The following is a 19396-nucleotide window of genomic DNA, read 5'->3' on the forward strand; positions in this document are numbered from 1 at the left end:
TCACATCCATATGTAGTAACAAAACATTTTTTAAAAAAAGATTTGTGGCCCAAGAGTGGAGGCCGGAGTAGCTTCCGAGATTGCGGCAGGGCTGGGGCTCACTGCAAAAGGGCAGCCCTGCCTCCTAGTCCGAGGCGCCGAAAACTCCCCATTTGCTCATCCAACACTTTCTAACATCCTCTTCCCTCACCGTGAACTAGAAAGGCACGGCCATACATGGGCATATTCACAAACTGCAAGGCATAACAAGAGACACCCACCATTCGTAAAGAAATGCCAACACTTTATTTTTTTTGTTCCAGCGATGCAGTCTTAGAAAGAACACACACCCCGAAGCCTGTCCCAACAGAGCCCTCGCCAATCTCTCAGCACAGAATACAGCAAGATGAAGTCTACACGGCTACTTTGCTACGTTTAGTAGATTGGAAGAACAGAAGTTATTGGTGCAAAAAGCAAGACTCGAGGACCAAGCACAGGCCTTGGGGGGGGGGGGAGGGCCCTGCCGAGCCGGTCCCTGCATGGAGAGCCACCAGAGGGGCAAACCAAAAAGGAAGCTACATTCTTGATTCAGTGGAGGTGGGGGAGAATGTCAGCATTTTGCAGAGGGTGAGACTGGAACATCTTCTGTAACCAGGGCTTTTTTTCAGGGGGAACGCAGGGGAACGGAGTTCCGGAACCTCTTGAAAATGGTCACATGGCCGGTGGCCCCGCCCCCTGATCTCCAGACAGAGGGGAGTTGAGATTGCCCTCCGCGCCGCTGCAGCGGCGTGGAGGGCAATCTCAACTCCCCTCTGCCTGGAGATCAGGGGGCGGGGCCACCAACCATGTGACCACTTTCTCTGAGGGCAACCCACTGAGTCCCACCACCTCTTTCTGCAGAAAAAAAGCCCCGTCTGTAACTGGTTTCTTTGAAGCTAGAATGTTGATCTTTTCCAGATAACCCTGCTCAAGCTCAATTAAAGCGTGCACTGGTGGTACATGAGCAAGACGGGACATCTGCTTGGTGCTGCATTCATATCCTGGCTTTTCAGCGTCTAGACAACTCCGGTGTTTACAGACCACGCAGAAGTTATCCGGAGTGGGGGGGGGGGAAGAGGCTGCATCACAAAGCAACCCCCAACTTCAGTGTGCACATTTGCTTTGGCCCGCGTAACATGTTCCCATCCCAGAACCATACCGCTGAAGTTATTATCCTGGGGGAAATTGTAAATTAGAAGTTTTCCTCTCCCTCCAGGCTAAGTAGCAAACTTGCTTTAAGGCTAGGATGAGTTAAAAAGGATTCTCATGCCGGGAGAATCTTAAAGGCAAAATGGTCCGATGTTCCTTGCACAGCAAGGTGTCCTGCCCAAAGACTAACACAACTCATTCCAGCAGAGCCTCCAGGACTCTCTGTTCAAGCCATCAGATACCAGCAAGCTCTGACGGTCGAAGACGTTCACAGGAATAAATGTTGTTAGCCTTCAAGGTTCCCACTGGACCTCTGTTTAATTCTACTGCAACAGACTAACTAACAAAGCTACCCATCTGGAATTACTACCTATGGACTGTGTAGCATCCCCTTGGACATTTGTGAAAGATACCGCACTCTGTGAGGTAAGCTAAATCTGACCATTGCAGGAATTACGTTTTTTTTTAAAATTTTTGGGAAAACTTTGGTGAAATCAACTATCTGAAAGATCCTGTCAGGTTCGTGCTTCAAAGGCCTGCTTTAAATTTTGAGACGACGTTTCACAACTTTTTCCAACTTTTGCATGTTTACGTTATACTTCTCTCCCCTCTACTGTCACTTTCTGGGTTTCTTTAAACCTTGACTTTCAAAATCCTGCTTTAAGAATAAACTCACAAAACTTTTAGTCAGAGATGGATGTGGCAGACAACCCACTAGCAGGCCAAGATGGCATTCGCTTTAAAGAGTTTAGGACAGTTCAAGACTGTTAAAAAAAAAAGAGTTTAGGATGGGATGCTGAGGAGCAACCCAGGTGGGCCACTGTGAGAACAACAGCGAAGCCAGCTGACTGCATAGAGGGGCAGCTGCAAACACATGCAATTCACGCTCAGATGAGAGACTCTGGGCCAAGCTACACATGACAAATGACACTTGAACGGCAAGTGGATTGAGTGGAGGGCAAGTGAACAGGGAGAAATACACTTGCCGTTCAAGTGTCATTCGTCATGTGTAGCTTGGCCCTAAGTGGGGCAGAGAGCTCCAGAGAACTCTCAAAGGGTTCCAGAGAACTCCACAGAACTCTCAAAGAACTCTCAGTACCAGCCAAATCCCTACATGCTACACTTAGTAACAGCTTTCCCCGAAGAGAACATTAAGGCCTCCAAGGCTGCAGCTACACACAGGTGCTGCAACGCACCCATTCCAGAGGTAATCCCCATGGGATTTGCTGCCAGTCGACTTCAAAGCTGCCCTGAGACGGGACAGAGGATTTCGGTCACACCACCATTTGGCCACAACTGTGGAATGAAAGCTGCAGCTCTTAAGCTCAGGGAATGTTTTGATCAACAGGAGAAATGAAGACTTCTGTGCTTATAATGTGGGTGCAGCCCCCCCCCCCAAACTGGAACAGAGAAGCACACCACAAAGACTTCTATTGCCCTCCTGCAGCAGAGATTCAGAAATGCAGCACAGGGTTTCCCTGACACATTTGTAAAAGATACGGGCATCACTCCAGGTCTGGTGATGTCCCACGATGAAGGGGCCGAAACTCCCCTGTCTCTGCTACAGCACTGCAGTGACCCTACTGTGTGCAACAGAACACCAAAGCTACCCCAAGTGGGGTTTTACTGCACGCATTCATGCAAGCGCACGAGGGCTCCGTCCAGTGCCCACCCTGTGCCGACACAAGGTTGCCACGCCCAGCGGTGCATGCTGGTTGCAAGGTGTGGCACAGGATCTCTAGGAAACGACTGAAGGTGGGATTTATGTCTACTTGTTGAAACCAGTGGGGAAGGAGTCGTCTGTTAAAGACGCCTCAAGGGAGCCCAAAAATGGGCCAGCCAAAAGAAAGAGAGCATCTCAGGGAGGCGTTCTTACCCGTCTAATCCAGTTCAGAAGCCTCCTGCACAAAGACTGTCACAAGAAGAAACAGAAGAGCTCTGAGCTGCTGAGCACCCTGCTGTTGTCTGGCTGCATGGTGAACAACAGAGGCTAAAACATTTGCTCTGATCCAAAGCGAAACCATGCACAGAAATGCTCCCAGAACGAGCCCTACCCTTGGGTTGCAAGTCATGCCTTGCACGACGCTTGGGCAGGAGAGAGAGAAACTCCCTTTCTATACAAATCATCAACAGTCGATCAATCCAGGCTTTAAAAAATCCCAGCACTTAGTTCAGGCACCGCGAATGGCTTTTTCAAATCTTAACAATTCTGCCCCCATCGCTGGCCCTTATACAGTCCTTTGCAAAAGAGCAGCAGCTTCCTTCCCCTCCTCAGACTGTTTTGCGGGATTAAACTCCAGGGAATTCTCCCTCCTTGGCCCCTGAGAAGGGGTTTACCAGGAGAACAGAAGTGGCCAGAATCCTGGACCGTGTGCAGAGTCTTTTCCAAGCATCATTTGGGAAATCAGCAGTATCCTACCACTAGCGTCACTTAGCCCTGGTGCAAGGACAAAGGATGTGTGCGGCAGAATGTTCCCCACCCAGCAGCTTGCTCAGAAAGGAAGCTGACAAACTAGAAAGGGTTCCAAAGGAGAGCCAGAGACGAGAAAGCATGCAGAAGCTGAAGAGCAGCGAGGCTTGCCTGCAAATCTGGGTGGGTCAAGTGAGCAGATTGGTAATTTGCAAACATTTAAGAAAGAAGAGGGGCCACCCAAGGAATCCCTTTGAGCGGACCCAGATCGCGGCTCCTTGGAAGTGGGGCGTCTCCAATAGAAGCTGTTGAGAGACTTCCTAGCCAGAAGCAGACAGCAGGAGTTTTATCCAGGGCTTGCTAAGCGTGACCTGCAAGACACTGCTTTCTCCTTGCGATGTGATCAGTAGACATTGTCAGTTCTCATGATTGTTAATTGGTAAGATCTCATAGCCTGAATGGAGCTGCACAGAAAGGGAACCAACGGAGAAGGAACGAGCAAGCCTTTTTGGGTCAACTCTGCTCTCCGCCAGGAGGATTTGGGCCCCATGGGAAAGATCTCGGGCACTGCTGAAATCAAAAACAACAACTGGCATATTCTAGCTAGATCGCTCCATCCAGCTTCCCTCTTTGAAGAAGGGAGACAGCCGGAGTGCACACCAAACACAACCTCTTCAAAATGAAAACCAGCACACACACTCATCATATCCTGCCCAGAAAAGAAATAAAGTCTGATGAGGAAATGAAGATGCCGTTCTTTCAAAGGTATCGACATGGTGGTGGTGGGGGGGGGGTCCAGATTCCTCCTCTGCTCCCAAGACCACCACTGGAGAATATGGATTGGGCTACTTCGGGTGGCTGACTGCAGGCCTTTTTGGGGCAAGGGGCTCCTGACTAAACCGGAGTGGGGAAGGCAGGTCTGGGCTTAAGGCACAGTCATGTCCCCTTGCCCCACTCGGTCCTCCAAAGGCACCGGAAACATTGTGCTTTGAGGGGGGTGGCTCGCACCGCCCCAAGTAAGGACAGGAATTCAGCTATTTTGTTTCTTTCTAGTTCTAAGGCAGTGCTGTGGTGGTGGAGGGGGGCGTGAATTTAGGTAGACAGAACCAAAGGGAGTCCAGCAGCAGGGCTCTAATCTGGAGAGCCGGGATTGATTCCCCACTCCTCCACTTGAAGCTAGCTGGGCGACCTTGGGGCAGTTACAGCTCTCTCAGAGCTCTCTCAGCCCCACCCACCTCACAGGGTGATTGTTGTTGTGGGGATAATCATAACATACTTTGTAAATTGCTCTGAGGTGCAATCGCTGCCCCCTTTGTGCAAAAGGTCTCACGCGTTCTGGAGTTATTTCCAAACAAACAGCCACCCACTGCTCTTCAGCAAGGCACCCCTCCAGTTGGATCCTGTTCCTTGCTCTGAAACCGCAGGGCGCATTCTACTGAGCAAGACCTTTCTCTGGGAAGCACCAACTTTTATACTGGAAATCAAGTAGTTCTGGGTTGCCTGAAGGAGCGTTATCAGTGGAGGAGCCACCTTTTAACTGCTCTCCTAGTGAGCGTTGGCTGTGGTGCCTCCTACAAACTCTTTTCGCTGGACTCTCCCCAGGGACTAACAGTGACGTTGGTGAAAACTGGGCCTCTTTTATGGGGAAGTTCTCTTGCTTGAGCACCGGAGCGCACACAGTGGCCTCTCTCTGTACCCACCCATGAATGATTTCTGAGTCATAATTTAGACTAATCTACGCCTACAGTGAAGCACATGACAAGATACCAAGAGGGCTTTGTTCCAAAATCTTGTCTTCTATAGGAGTTTTTAAAGAGTTTCCTGGTCAGATCGGGGAACAGGCCAGTCACTGGGGGAGAGAGAACAAGAGCTTCCGGCTTCAACATCTCATGCCTGGCCACCAGAGGGCGCTTTTGCTCTGCCGTGACCCTCCTGGCCTACAGGGAGGGGAGACACTTGATATTTCTGCTAATTCCCCGTTCCTTCTCTGATCCTTCCCTTCCTGAGAGTAAACAGACCCGCAGTTTGCTCACCAGTGCAAAGCAAAACACGTAGAAAGTATTTGGATTCCCACCGGACCACTTTGCCCAGGGATGCGGCAAGACGGTGGCTGAACGCAAAGAGCGACAAGGCTCCAGGGTGCCGGGAGGCCTTCAGCACCCAAAACCACACGAGAACACCGAGCAAGAATAAATACAGTTTTGATGGGGGGCGGGCAACAGCAGAGGAGGGGAAATGGCAGCTTTGTTAATAAAAATAATTAACAACATTTGACTATTGCATGTCATATAAAAATAAACATATATAAAACCAAACTGTTAGATATGGCACCGCAGGAGATCTGAATAAGAGAGAAAGAAATGGGGGTGGTGAGAGAAGGGACATTGACACCGGGCATGTCGATTATTTTGTCAGAAAGAGAGAAAGGGAACACTTTAAAACATCGAAACAAGTAAAAAGAGCAAGAAGGCAGGGCAGTGAAATCTAGGCGAGGTTAAGGGCTGAAGTTTGAAAAAGGGGGATGTGAGAAATTCCTTTCTGGAGGTGCCATGGAAAGAGCCGTGCCGGCAGCATGAGTGAAAGGGGAGCCAGAGGGACTCTTTCCCACCCTGCTGGAGGCACTGCTGACCACTAGTCACCAACACGGCTCACAGAAAATATTTCTAGACCTCACGGTTTCAGAAACACACATGAAAAGATGAAGGCTCCTTCACCTCTAAAGGCAAGAAGCAGCAAACGTTAAACATGAATTCCGCCCTCGCCAGTTCCAAGATCCCCAGGCTGAGTTTAGCCTTTCCCAAAGAAGACTGACAGATGCCGCACAGCCACTGCGGAGGTCGGCAGCTCGACTGCAAATGACATGCTCATCCTGGTCAAGCTGGGATTGAATACAGACTATGAATGGTTATCTCATTATCAAAAGTAACTGACTTCCTTAACAGAAGCAAACTGATCTCCATATCAGAAGCTACTGTTTGCATCTACTCCGCCCTCCCCTCTCCACCTATATATCTGACCAGTTTCTGACAAAGAGAACTGTTATTCTCGAAAGCTTATGCTACAATAAAGTTGGTTAGTCTTAAAGGTGCTACTGGACTCTTTTTGATTTTGCTACTACAGACTAACACGGCTAACTCCTCTGCATCCTGGTGATTGTAAGTTCAGTTCCTTCATGTGCTGCTCGCCACTCTGGGCTGCTTTAGTTTACAAAGCTAGTTGAGTAGGATCCAAACCCACTTCCGGAGGGAACCTTCAATGAGATTTCAGCCGTGCAGGCGATTCACTCTACCGGAAGCACCTGCACCATTCAGCTCTATCTCGACAAAAGGCATGCACACGGGACCACCCAGGGCCATTTCCTATTCCACAGCAGCAGACTCCGGCTTTGCACTGCAGGTGAATCAGATCAGAAGCCACAGCTAACCTCAGCCGCTAGGTGAGTGTGCTGAGGCCAGGTGAAGCCGCCGTAGCCCAAGTCAGGCAGGGATTGCTTCGGCCCAGTACTCTGGCGGCAGCTCTCCACGCTCTTCCCAATTCCTGAAATTCTTTGACTGGAAATACCAGAGATTTCTCTGGTATCTCCAGATTCCTTCCGTGTGCAATGGCTGCAAGCGGCTGCTGCTTCAGGGCCCCTCCACGGCTCCTCCGATATGACACCATGTGTTGGCAAACACACCATACTCCACATACACTTCACTGGATGAACTGAAGCCACATTGCAAAATTCCTATGACAGCTCAGGTGATGAAAGCCCAGCAGGGAAGCCATTGGCTGATATGGGGGGGGGGAGGTTCCGGAGGCAAGTGGGGGCCACCCCGCCCCGGCTGCACCCAGTAAGAACATGCACAGGAAGTGGCTCCCCTCTTCCTCCTCCCCAGGTCTCCACCTGAAAAGAACTTGTGCTGATTGTTGCCCTAACCTGTTCTCACATATATTCGAAAAGCTAAAGGAGGCCTTTAGCAGCTGCCTGCATCTCGACACCAATCAAAGAGAGAAGTCCTATGCTACGCTTATGCAACCCAAGAAACGTACGGGGATGGGGGTGGGGGGGTGGGATAGCAAGATTTAACTGCCCTGCCCAGGAGAGGAGACACAACGGAGAAAAGAAATCCACAGGCGGAAGGACAGAGAGGCACTGTTCCTGCAAAGAGGCTGTCTGGCTGCCGCAACCCTCAGAAAAGGGCCTCCGAGGATCTCCCAGACGTATTCCAGTTACAGTTGCTACAGAAGAGAGTGAGTATCAACGCCAAGTCTAGCTCGTCTACTGCTTGTAGTGGTAACCTGTAAAAAGGACGAGGAATACTGAACAAACTGCCTGTGCTTCAGGCCCAGTTTCGTCACCCCAAACGAGAGATTCCTCCCCGCTCTACTTCCTGGGCTCAGCCCTCTGCCAGCCACGTTCAGGCCACGTCTTCTTGGATCCTGCTGGCGGTGGCGTGGGTGCGGGAAGAGAATCCAGCCATTCTGCATGCAGACTAATGGCCAGCTGAGCCCCTGCAGGGCATTAGCGGTGTTCTCAATGAACCACCTCGGACGGCTGCCTGGAGAACTGGCCTTGCCATCTTTACGGGCTGGAGACCCTCCGCAATACTCGGGCAGCTTTAACCTTCTCCCTACAAACTCCCACCCTGCTGGCAGCTGGTGGCAAAGAGGCCATAAAAGCAGAGGTGCGAGCCCTGCAGAGAGGCCAGCGCCAGCCCTCCGCTTGGTCCCTGCCCGGGCCGATTCCAGACGGCCCTCCCCATCCCGAAACGTCGCGCGGAAAATGCAAAATATTGCATTTTCCGCACGATGACACGCGGCATTTCGGGATGGGGAGGGCCGTCTGGAATCAGCCCTGCTTTAGAAAGCTGCACTTTCGGTACAAAACCCAGGACTTCTCCTCACCCTTATGAGAAGACTCCGGCTTGGATCTCTGATGGGCTGAGTTCTGCGGACTGAGATTATCCAGGTGACCAAGGTCCTCCGTGGTCGGCAGTGGCGGCCTGGCAGAGAGACCACGAGAACCGTCAGGGGAAACCATCAGACAAATGCTGCTCCTCCTCCCATGACGCATTTAGTAGATTACAGCTTCATTTTGTACGAAAACGGATTCGTGACATGCAACGTGGAACGCCTGGGGTCCCGCTTGGCAAAAGAGGCTGCAGCATCAGCAAGCCACGTTGCATGCACACTGTGGGCATGCAGAGGAGAGGGTGACCAGGGAGGAAGAGCCATCTGTTAAATAAGGCAACCTTTTGGGGTTTCTGCGGCAGTACAAATGGATTGGAGTCACCTTCGGTAACAGCAACTCACTGTAACTACGCCAGAGATCTTTGGCAAATCCTAACAAGAGCTTCTTTGCCAAAATCTCATTTCACCCTTTGAAATGCAAGGCACTGGCAAAGTTCCCAGTTCTGGCTGAAAGTTCACAAGCGAGGCCTAAAGGCCTTCCCCACTCTACTTCCTGGTGATTCTCTGGGGTGATAAGAAGCCTTTATAATCTACAGGACAGACTCAGACTTGGACATAAATTAGCCTCTGTCAGCCTCAGTTTCCGCATCTGTAAAATGGGTCCTACAACACAAGCAGTGGGCAGCGAGAATGAGACTGGGGCTGTGGAAAGAGTCTGAAATCAATGAGGATCTTGCAGGCAAGAGCAAAAGCTTCAAAAGCTGTGCAGAACGCAGCCAGGCAACTTTGGAAGGCAGACTGTACAGGCAAAGTGCCTGCAGGGGGTAGGTCCAGCTCTCACTGAGGTTTAGGTCTGAGCCTTAGCACTTACTAAAAGGAGGGTCAGCACAACGGAACGCTCCTCAGCACAAATAAAACCCTCAGCACATAGAAATTAAGCACGACAAGGAGAAGTTTAAACTGGGGCTGTTGTCCTGACACACTAGATTTCTACGTGCAGGGAACAGTTTCCACTACAAAGCAAGGCGTGAACCTCACCTGACAATTTGAAGTGAACAGACCCTAAAGGGTTTTCACCCCTGGAAGAACGACGAGCTGGTGCCAGCCACAAAGACAGACCCACCCAATGCTTCGCCCCAGCCCAGTCAGCCGGTGGCCTCAAGGGGGGGGTCCCCACATCTTACCGTGCTGGTTTGTCACTCCTGGGCCGCTGAGCTTCATGCCCTTCTCTGGACCGTGGACGCATCAATTCATGTGCATCGTGCTGGGAAGAGAGAAGGCTGTTTAGCTCCCTGTGATCAGGAGAAGGACCTGAAAGGTTCTCCGTGCCTTTGGGTCTAGAGCAGCATGAAGCCTGGCACCCGGCTCAGAGCTTGGCATCATTCATCCAGCCCTTCCCGTTGCAAAGAGAAGCCTGAAGCCTGGAGTCGTGCCGGAAGGAATCTCGGCAGAAATCCCCCTGAGCGTGCCAAGGGGAAAGCTCTTCTCAACAGGCCCTTGGGGGTTTCTGGGGACATGAGAGTGGCTCCCTACTGGAGATGGGATGGCAGAGCCTCCTGATGGGCTTTCGGTGTGATCCAGCAGGCCCTTAAGCTCTCTGCAGAAGCACAACATAAACTGCAAAATGGCCAGCATTCACATAATGTATTAAGGTGGCAAAATCAAATCTTTCACGGGGGAGAGGATGCCCCTCCCTGCTTTCCTTCAAAAGCATACAGTTTTGCAGGTTCCGTTTTCACACCGGTACACATAAAACTTTTCAAACAATTGTTAAGTTCCAGCCCCCTTTCCCACTCACTCAGTGTTCACGTTGGCTCCTGCCTCTCTTGACATAATCAGCACATTTAAAAACTGAGAGCCAGTTTGGTGTAGTGGTTAAGAGCAGCGGGACTCTAATCTGGAGAGCCGGGTTTGATTCCCCACTCCTCCGCTTGAAGCCAGCTGGGTGACCTTGGGTCAGTCACAGCTCTCTCAGAGCTCTCTCAGCCCCACCCACCTCACAGGGTGTTTGTTGTTGTGGGGATAATAATGGCATACTTTGTAAACCGCTCTGAGTGTGTGTTAAGTCATCCTGAAGGGCGGTATATAAATCGAATGTTATTATGTTTACTATTATTATAAAATAAATACCCTACACTAAAACCAACAACAACAACAAAAGCAAAAGCCCAGAAGTAGACGCAGCCAGCATAAGCCAAGCAATGGGTTGCTAATACCACACCTGACAGCACAGCATAAAAAGGGACCCCGAGGCCTCGCAAAGGAAAGTGGCATCCCTCCACCACAGATGCCAGCACCCCGGGGACTGGCAGAGGCAGGGAAAACTGGATCCGCACCAGGGCCATTTCAGGCAGAAGCCTCCTGGCGTGGCCCACGGGGAGCCAAGCCGCTCACCTCCCCAGCCTTGACACCTTCACCCACCTTCCAGTCTTGGTCCTGCCTCCTCTTTTCGGAAGACAATTTCTCTCGCTCCTTGGCTTTTCTGTAAGCCGCCTTCTCCTCCGCCATCAGCAGGCGAGCGATTTCCTAGCAGAAACACACAAGCAGGAGCTGCGGCTTCAAAGGAACGTGACGACGCCACACGCATGGCCTTCCGCCACGGGTGGCAAATTGCTGGCTGGCTGGGCGTAACGGACCCCCAAACCCCAAGCACAGGGGACCGAGGCAGGGTCTGGACTGGCTGGACCGCGGCACTGAAGGCATTGCAGGTTGGGGGCCAAAGCAGCCCTGACCTGCTCCCCGTGACTGCCTTCTCACCACCCAGCCACTCTGACCTCGTGACAACTCTCTCGGGCGTTTCCCATCTGCACACCAAGCCCCACGCAGAGCAAGATCCCTGGCCACTGCTCTGTGCCTCAAGAGCCGGGGCAAAGGGAAAGCCGGAGCCTCTCGCGGAAGCCCTGCCAGCCCTCTCCTCGCACCTGGGCACGCCCCCTGCCTTCGGGGTGTTCAGCTCAGAAGGAAGCTGTAGCATCCCTTTTATCCACCCCCATTCTTATTTTGGGCACCTTTTTCTGTAGTAACCCACCTGCAGGGCAGGCTGGATTTCTGCGTAAATAAAACAAGATTCACGTCCGGCAACACTTTAAAGACCCAAAACGTTTTCTAGGGCATAAGCTTGCGAGAGTCGAGCTCCCTTTGTGTGATACAGCATCTGAGGAAGAGAGCTTGACTCTTGAAAGCTTCTACACTGGAAAAACCTCGTTGGACTTAAATCTGCCCGAAACCGTAAATAAATTGGCCACTTGCACCCATACAGGAGCTTCCGGGGTCGTCCCTACAGCCACAAAGGCCAGAAGCCATGCTGGATAGACTAGTGTGCGGATGCACACACACAACAGGGAGACACACAGTGACACTCATGGAGATCAGCTCTCAGAAGCTCTGACTATTGCTTCTGCTGGGCAAGCGAAACTGGTTGCGTTTCAAGAGCTCCACCTTTGCCGCTGGTCCTGACAGGCACCAACTGGGAGGCAGAAGGTTCTTTGCACCGGAGAAGCAAGGCCCAACCCAACCCTCGCTTCTGCGTGGAAGGAGGAGCAACCGAAGGACTCCTCACTGGGGGTCAGACCCACAACCTCCCTTCCCTCCAATGCCTACCTCGTCCTGGGCAACCTGAGCCGCCCTCTTGTCCACGTGGCTGGCCTACAAACAAGCACACAGAGCAAGACCAGGGTTAAAACCAGAGAGGCAGCGGGCAGTGCCAGCTGGGGGTGGGTTGCCTGTTCACACCCATCAGCACTCAGTTCTGCTCTGTGCTTCAGGATCTTGACTACGAAAGACATGGCACGGCACAGCACAAAGACTTCCGGGGGGGGGGGCAAATCTGAAACATCCCAAATCTCATGGACCAAGAGAGCTGGCGAGCCACTGGAGGGTGCAGCAAAGGGAGTGGGGGGGCTGGTTCCACAGTCTTTGCGAAACACGACTAAGCTCTAACAAGAACTCAGCAAGGTTCCCATACAGAGAGAGATGCCCCAGAGGGCCTGGGCTGAGCTCAGGCCAAGCCGAGAACTGCATTTCCTTCTTTCTTAGGGGCCTTTGACTGTCCTGGAATAAAAGTCACATATTACATACTGACAACTGGGGTAGTATTTTTCCCCCTTATCGAATGCTCCACCTTAGGAACAGCTCTGGATCATTCAAAAGCTCCCATGCAACTTTGTGATGCACACAGGTGTGTGCTATTTCGGACTGTCTTCATAAAAGGCCTCCCCAGAGTTTCATGTGAAGGATTTGTTTGTGGACTGACTTGAATGCTCACAAGCGCTGACGCATTCCAGGTTTCTGTTAATAAATACCTCCCTGTGTAGAAGCTCACTAACGACAGGCAGGCAAGCTCAGGGTTCTAGCACAAATATGAAGCCCAACTCCAGCCTTGGAAGCAGCGCCACAGCCCAATTTGTAGGCTAAAAACCTGGGAGGACATCGTGCGCGGCCTGCGCCTGCCAGAGAGTCCAGCTGAAACATGTGCAGCTCATGGACGCATCAACAGCTCCCCGAGTCTCTCCCCGCCCCCCTTTCTGCAAACCTTCCCCCATCCTGCTCACCAACAACTCCTCCTCCTGCATCTTCCGGGCAATCTCCACGTCATAAAACTCCAGTTCTTGGCCAGCCACTCGGGGCTTCTGGTAAATGGCTTCTTTTGTTCCCTTTGATTTAGTTCCTAAAATAATAATAATAATAATAACAAGCAGATGGGTTCAGATTCCTCGTTCTAATGTCCATGTCACACCCCCAAAGAATCCAAATGAAGCATAAGCCATGAATTTGTCTGCACGGCATCCAATTCCTCATGCCTTCAACAGGCCAATTATGGAGCTGTGCAAAGCACTAAAGATGCCCACCTTGCACACGCGATGCTACCGCATGCCGAGCCCCGTAGTCCGTGCACTGCCTCTACCACTTGGCTTTTCCAGCCGCTGGCTGGCCTCCACTGAACCTTGGATCTGGTGCCTGCAGGTTTGCCACAGCACCACTGAACTCCATCTCAGCTCCTAACTACTGAAAGTGCAGCCACGCCACTCTGGAACCAGAGACTTCACCAGTTATCACCCACAAGAGCCGGTGTGGGGTAGTGGTTAGAGCATCAGACCAGCAACTGGGAGACCCCAGTTCAAAACCCCACTCTGCCATGGCAGCTTGATGGGTGGCCTTGGGCCACACAGAGTCAGTCTAACCTACCTCACAGGGCTGTTGTGAGGATAAAACGGAAGACAGGAAAACAGTGTAAGTCACACTGGGTCCCCACTGGGAAGAAAGGCGGGGTATACATGTAGTGAATAAACAAAACGATGAACTTGACTTTGTAATAATTTGGCTTTAAAAGAAAGCTAGAGGCCCGCGATTTGATGCATGAGGCAGAAGGGCTAAATGCACGAGCAGGTTAAATTCTGCCAGCCTCTTTTAAAAAATAGTTTTAAACTCCACAGCTAGCTTGGCCTGGAAATATTTGGAAAGGGCACACCGCAGAGCCATGGGGGCTCCAGGCTGGGCCAAACTTCACACACGCCTTCCAGGGCAAGAGCAGCTAACCAACCCTGCCAACGGAGAAACTTGGCATCACTTCCCCCCAACTCACTCTTACTTGGAGAGGAACCACAACCTTCGCCTCTTGCTCTTTCTGGAGCTCAGTAAGCCCAGACTGGCTCAGAGCCCCAAAAGATCAGCTTCCCCACCCCCACCCTCCAGAAGCCCCCTGCAAAGAATGGCTCCAAGATCACCCATTACTGAAAGCTGCCTCCTGTCCCCTGGCATCCTCCGGGGGCAAAGGAGAAATCCCCTCCCCTTGGATTTCAAAAGCACAAAACCCCCTGCAGATAGACCCATGCAGTTAATTAGCATTTATAACACCCTTTGCCAGATGACTCACTCCTTGCTCTCACAATCGCTCGATTGTGGTTATCCCCATTTTACAGATGGGCCACACAGAGTCAACGGCAGAGAAGTTTAGTGGGTCTTTAAGGTGCTGCAGGATCCAAATCAGCGGAGACGAGACGCAAAGGCAGGTCGCCTCGATACGCCAAACCACACATCAACCTGCAACGGGACAAAACCCGACTTCTGCCACGGGACAGGCAGGCACACAAAAAGCCCACGCTTGGCAACACCCTCAACCCTTTGTGATGGTGGGGAGAGCCTACGCAATGGGGCTTCCTTTTAGCATCCATAAGCTTCAATCCTTCCTCTCAGGCATGCAGCGCCTGCCTTTTATTTATTTATTTACGACATTTCTAGTCCGCCTTTCTCACTGAGACTCAAGGCGGATTACACAGTACGAGGTTAATACAATCAGTATCAAGTAAGTACATTTCAATACAATACCGTAAGGTAAACGACACAACTTTAAAAGACACAGCATTAGCAAGGATCCAAGACGGAGTAGAAAAAATACCGGAGCGGAACACAATCAGTTCTCGGACTAACATTAGACAACATGGAGCGCTGGTTGTACACAGGAGTACATACTTAAAGCAGCAGATCACATATAAGGTAAAAATGGTTCCAAGGACGAACCACAGGAAATGCTGTCAGCAAGGGGGAATGTCTCCCTCCCTCTGCCTGCACAGGCTTCCAGGAGCAGAGGGCCTGCATCCTTCCCCGTGCAGCTCACACTTGCTGCCATTGGCTGGACCATGGCCTGATGCTAGGCTGCCATCTTGCGTGCTTGGAAAGAAACTGCCCGTCCTCTGGGCAGAATCAAATCACCTCTCATCCAGCCACTTAACAAAGCAGCAAGCCCCAGGCAGTTCTCAGACACGGCAAGCAACCTTCCTGAAACACTCTTTCCCTCCTGCAGCCTTAGTGGTTCTGTCCTCCTTTGCACTCGAGACCTGATTCTTGCCCTGGCTGCAAGGAGAACAGCCTGGCGTCTGCTGCAAGGGACCCGAGAAGCACTGCAGAGTGCAGCTGCTTGATGCTGCAAGAGGCCCAGGCCAGCCCTGAACTTTTGCTCCCACGGCACCCGGACGCAGGCGAGAGAGCCCCATCGGGCAGCCACAGGGGGCACACGTGACGTAACACGTCTGCTCTGCACCCGAGAGACAGATCGGCAGAACTTCCCCTTCACTCCTACACGGTCTTGGCAAGAAGCTTCCACTGATGGAGAGCCAGCTATGATTAGCACCCACAGGAAAAGGATACAAGTGTCTGCTTATAGATCCTGGAGCTATTTCAAGCTTGGCCGTTGCTGCGAAACACAACAAAACTGGGGGGGGGGGGGAAACCAGGACTGAAGCTCTGAGCTTGATGTGACAAATGCAACCAAATTACAAAGAGCTTGCAGGAAGCCCGCCTGGAACGAGGAGAAAAGGGGACGAGACGCACCAATCCAGAACCCCCCGTTCCTTGGGGCAGGATCGCTCCCCCGGCCAGGAACTCCCTTGGGGGCCTTGGGCAAGCGGTCCCGATTTCAGTCTCAGCCCATATGCACCAACGGGCCCCGCTTGGCACGGAAGTGTGCGGCAGCTTATGGTGTGACACTTCTTAAAAAACAGCCAGGCTTCAGGGCCGCTCTGCACCACCTGTGCTGCGTGTCCGAGCTGAATTAACAAACTAGCCCTTATAAATCCAGAGGAGTCAGCCGTGTTAGTCTGTAGTAGCAAAATAGAAGAGAGTCCAGTGGCACCTTTAAGACTAAACAACTTTACTGTTGCATAAGCTTTCGAGAGCCACCGCTCTCTTCGTCAGATGCCAACGGTCAGGCTTGAAATAGCTCAAGGCATCGGATGAAGAGAGCTGTGATTCTCGAAACCTTATGCTACAGTAAAGTTGGTTAGTCTTAAAGGTGCTACCGGACTCTTTTCTATTTAGCCCTTATAAAGTGATTCTTGACAGACAGCAAGGCCGTTCCTAGAGCACAACACCTCGCTCTGCCAGCATTCCTGTTGCCCTGTCATTTTGAGCTTCTCCATTTTTATGAAAATGCCCTATACTGAGGCAGGGCACTGGTGCCCCCATGTTAAGTCCTAGGCAGTGTCTTATTACGGTCTTTCTCCACAACTGAGATCCTTTGACTGGAGATGTCCGGAACGGAACCCAGGCCCTTGTGGAACCAAAGCGGCTCCCCCCAAAGTATGGGCCCCTCCTCCAAAGGGAGGGGCCATGTCCCCACAGCTAAGTTATTCCCCCATGCCTAAAAACTGTGCTACACAATCCCTTGCAGCACACCAGAGGATCCTGGGCCACGGAGGTCACATCCGGCACTCCATCACGGCTGCCCCGGACAACCACATAGATTGCCTGCCATGTCAGGCCCGGCCTCTGCACATGCCCAGCGCACACCCTGGTGAGTTTTCAAGCACCACTTTGGCTTTCGAAAGATCATAAGTAACAGGCTGGAGCCTGTTACTTTATCATTACAGCACCCAAGGTGCATTTGTGGATTATATAAATTATAACAGCAGCACAAAGGTGTCAAAAATAGCACCAAACAATTTCAGGCTGCTGTTGGAAAGCCGTCAAAAGTGGAGTCATTTTCAAAACAAAGTGGCAATTAAAGTGTCATTTTACACATTAGGAGTAGGCATTTTGCTTAATATACCATTCCAAGTTGCAAGCCGTTCGCACTGGGGGTCCAAATTCTGGCATTCCACATCTAAGCCGATTGTTATCGTTCCCTCCCTTTAAATTAAGTCAGGCACATTGGAACACCCTGCTCTGTTTAAAATGGACCTTTTTCTTTCCAAACTCTGACAACTTGGAGGGAGCCTAACAGAGGAGAGCCAAAGAACGAGATTCCAAAAACCAAAATATTCCAAATGATGAAAAACTCACTTGTTCCAAAATTAGTACTTGCTTGCTCCAAAATCAGAAACTGCTGTTTTAGAAATTATATAGCTAACTAATAAATCTGCACAGAAGTTTCTAACATGTTTCACCTCCCTGGCTCAGGTGAAACTACCCTCTCCGTTTCATTCCAACGAAGCCTATAGCACTGGGAAGCCTACACAGCATGAGCCCCAGCACAGATGGAGATGCCTTTGCACACATCAGGCCCTCAGCCACTGGATGGCCTTTCCTTGGTTACCTGGACTACGACGGCGTCCTCTGCCCGTTTCCCAGTCCTCCCCGTGATGCAAGGAGGGAGACGCTCTGGGCCCGTAACCTGCTCCTTCGAAGTCTCTTTTTACATCCTTTCTGTGGCCGCGCTGGTGGGGTGATTCAGAGTCTTGGAGCCGGCAGTCACGGGAGCCCCTCGGTGAATGACGGTCTTCCTGTGGCAGCCTAAGATAGCCCGAGTTTGGCGAATGGCTCTTGCCATCCCTCCTTTCCAAACGCCTATCCTCCAGGTCAGCGTCCAGGTAGGATGATCTCAGAGATTTCTCTGAACTGGGCGACTGACTCTCCCGATGCTCACGACGCCGACCCCCACGATCCGCAGCTTCCCAGTCCAGGAGGAGAGGGGGCGGCCTTTGGGGTTTCTCTCGGCTTCGTGGCTGCCTCTCGCCCCTCCCCCTGCTGCCCTGGAAACCATGATCCTCCTCCCCATCCAGAATAAGGGAGGCTGGCCCCTGAGTCCTCTCCTGGCTGGCTGGCTTTCTTTCCCTGTATTCCCTGCTTCTGCTGTGGCCCCGGCCAACGTCTTCGTTTTCTTCTGCATCCGGAGGAGGTCTCCAAGGTTTCTCCTGGCAGCCTGCTTTCTTGTCCCGCCTCTCTCTGTTGCGCCTCTGGCCACCTCCAGCCTTGGCCACTTTCGAAGAGCTCCCCAGAACCTCCAAGTCAATGCCCTCCGACACAAGAGGAGGCCCCCTTCGGTGGTCCCTTGGCTGCTGGCATTGCTGTGGCTTAGTCAGCTCATTAGCCTGCTCCCTTGGGCTACAGCTTGCTTCTTCTAAGCAACAAACGGACAAACAATGGAGGGAGGGTTAGTGACACATGCAAATGGGGGTTAGAGGCTGACAGGACAACATGCAACGGGGTGTGGGGAGGCACAGCCACACAGAAGCAGCCCAGGAGGAAGACTGGAGAAAGGCAGGACAGGAGAGCAAAGAGATGGCCAAACAGGGAGCCAGTGGGAGCAGCACACTGCATGGGAGTAACTGGGAGATCAAGGCACTGGCTGTTTTGACAAGTTTCATTCATCAGGGGTAAATGAAAGATTACTTAGGCATGCAAGGAAAGCGGGGGGGGGGAGCACTAGAAATCTCTGCACAAGCCATTAAAATGCATGGGGAGGACAGCCCATAAAGCTGAGCGGCAGAACACAGGCCCTGCAGAAAGCTGCAGAGTTAGCCCCAGGAATCTCCCGTCCAGCCTTGGGGGGCTGCTGCCCATCCGAGTGACACAGCTGAGCAAGAGGGATCCGGACTGGGTCGGGTTGGGTTGCACTCAAGGCACCCTCCTTGGCCAGGGCTTGCACAAGAGCACATTTCTCTTCCCTGTGGCTTGTTCAGGAAAAAAACTCTCACGGACTGTAGCTATTTGTTAATACAACTCTGGAAAGCAGGACGGCTTCTCTCCACCCTTCCTTTGGCGGGAAAAGCGATGACCAGGCAGGGAATCAGGAAGCTGGACGGACTCTCAACAGACGCCAGGTACTTTCCCAACACTCCCAAGCGAAAGAGGAAAGGTACGGATCCAAAGAGGAGCATGCCAGAGAAACCACCACCAGAAGCCGCAGCTGCAGAGAAGCCCCCCAATTTCATAATCACGAAAAGTCCACGGGACGAGATCTCGTACGATCACAAAGCGATCTCAGAGAAGAAAAGGAGATCCAGCCAGTGGCACACCGCCCTGCCTCGAGAGACAATCTCGCCCAAGAGGACAGCCGATGGTGACTGGAAATGCATCTGGGCAGGAGTTGCCCCCCAGCCTCTTGTGCGCTGCCGGGCCGGTCTTGTGCTCTTCAGGCAGCCTCCAGGGAGCTGCAGTTCATTCCTTGTTATGCCACCACCAAATAGCCCCCACTGCTCTTGCAGCCCCGCA

The 19396-nt window shown here is 51.9% G+C and overlaps 1 protein-coding gene across 2 annotated transcripts in view; it reads right to left on the reverse strand.

The window, feature by feature from the left end:
• Positions 1-266: 266 nt before the first annotated feature.
• CCDC50 (coiled-coil domain containing 50) overlaps positions 267-19396 on the reverse strand; it is a 40812-nt gene continuing 21682 nt past the window's right edge. Inside the window, exons 6-12 of one of the 2 annotated variants that reach the window (XM_054982362.1) lie at positions 17499-18302; positions 13021-13136; positions 12071-12115; positions 10892-10996; positions 9655-9734; positions 8465-8562; positions 267-7858 (exon numbers count right to left, since the gene is read on the reverse strand). In XM_054982362.1, the coding sequence (XP_054838337.1) occupies positions 7839-7858; positions 8465-8562; positions 9655-9734; positions 10892-10996; positions 12071-12115; positions 13021-13136; positions 17499-18302 (1268 nt within the window). In that variant the 3' untranslated portion in view covers positions 267-7838. The remainder of the gene's footprint in view (positions 7859-8464; positions 8563-9654; positions 9735-10891; positions 10997-12070; positions 12116-13020; positions 13137-17498; positions 18303-19396) is intronic. The other variant, XM_054982363.1, reaches the window with a different exon arrangement.

This window comes from Eublepharis macularius, chromosome 6 (genome assembly GCF_028583425.1).
Source record: "Eublepharis macularius isolate TG4126 chromosome 6, MPM_Emac_v1.0, whole genome shotgun sequence".
Taxonomy (NCBI): domain Eukaryota; kingdom Metazoa; phylum Chordata; class Lepidosauria; order Squamata; family Eublepharidae; genus Eublepharis; species Eublepharis macularius.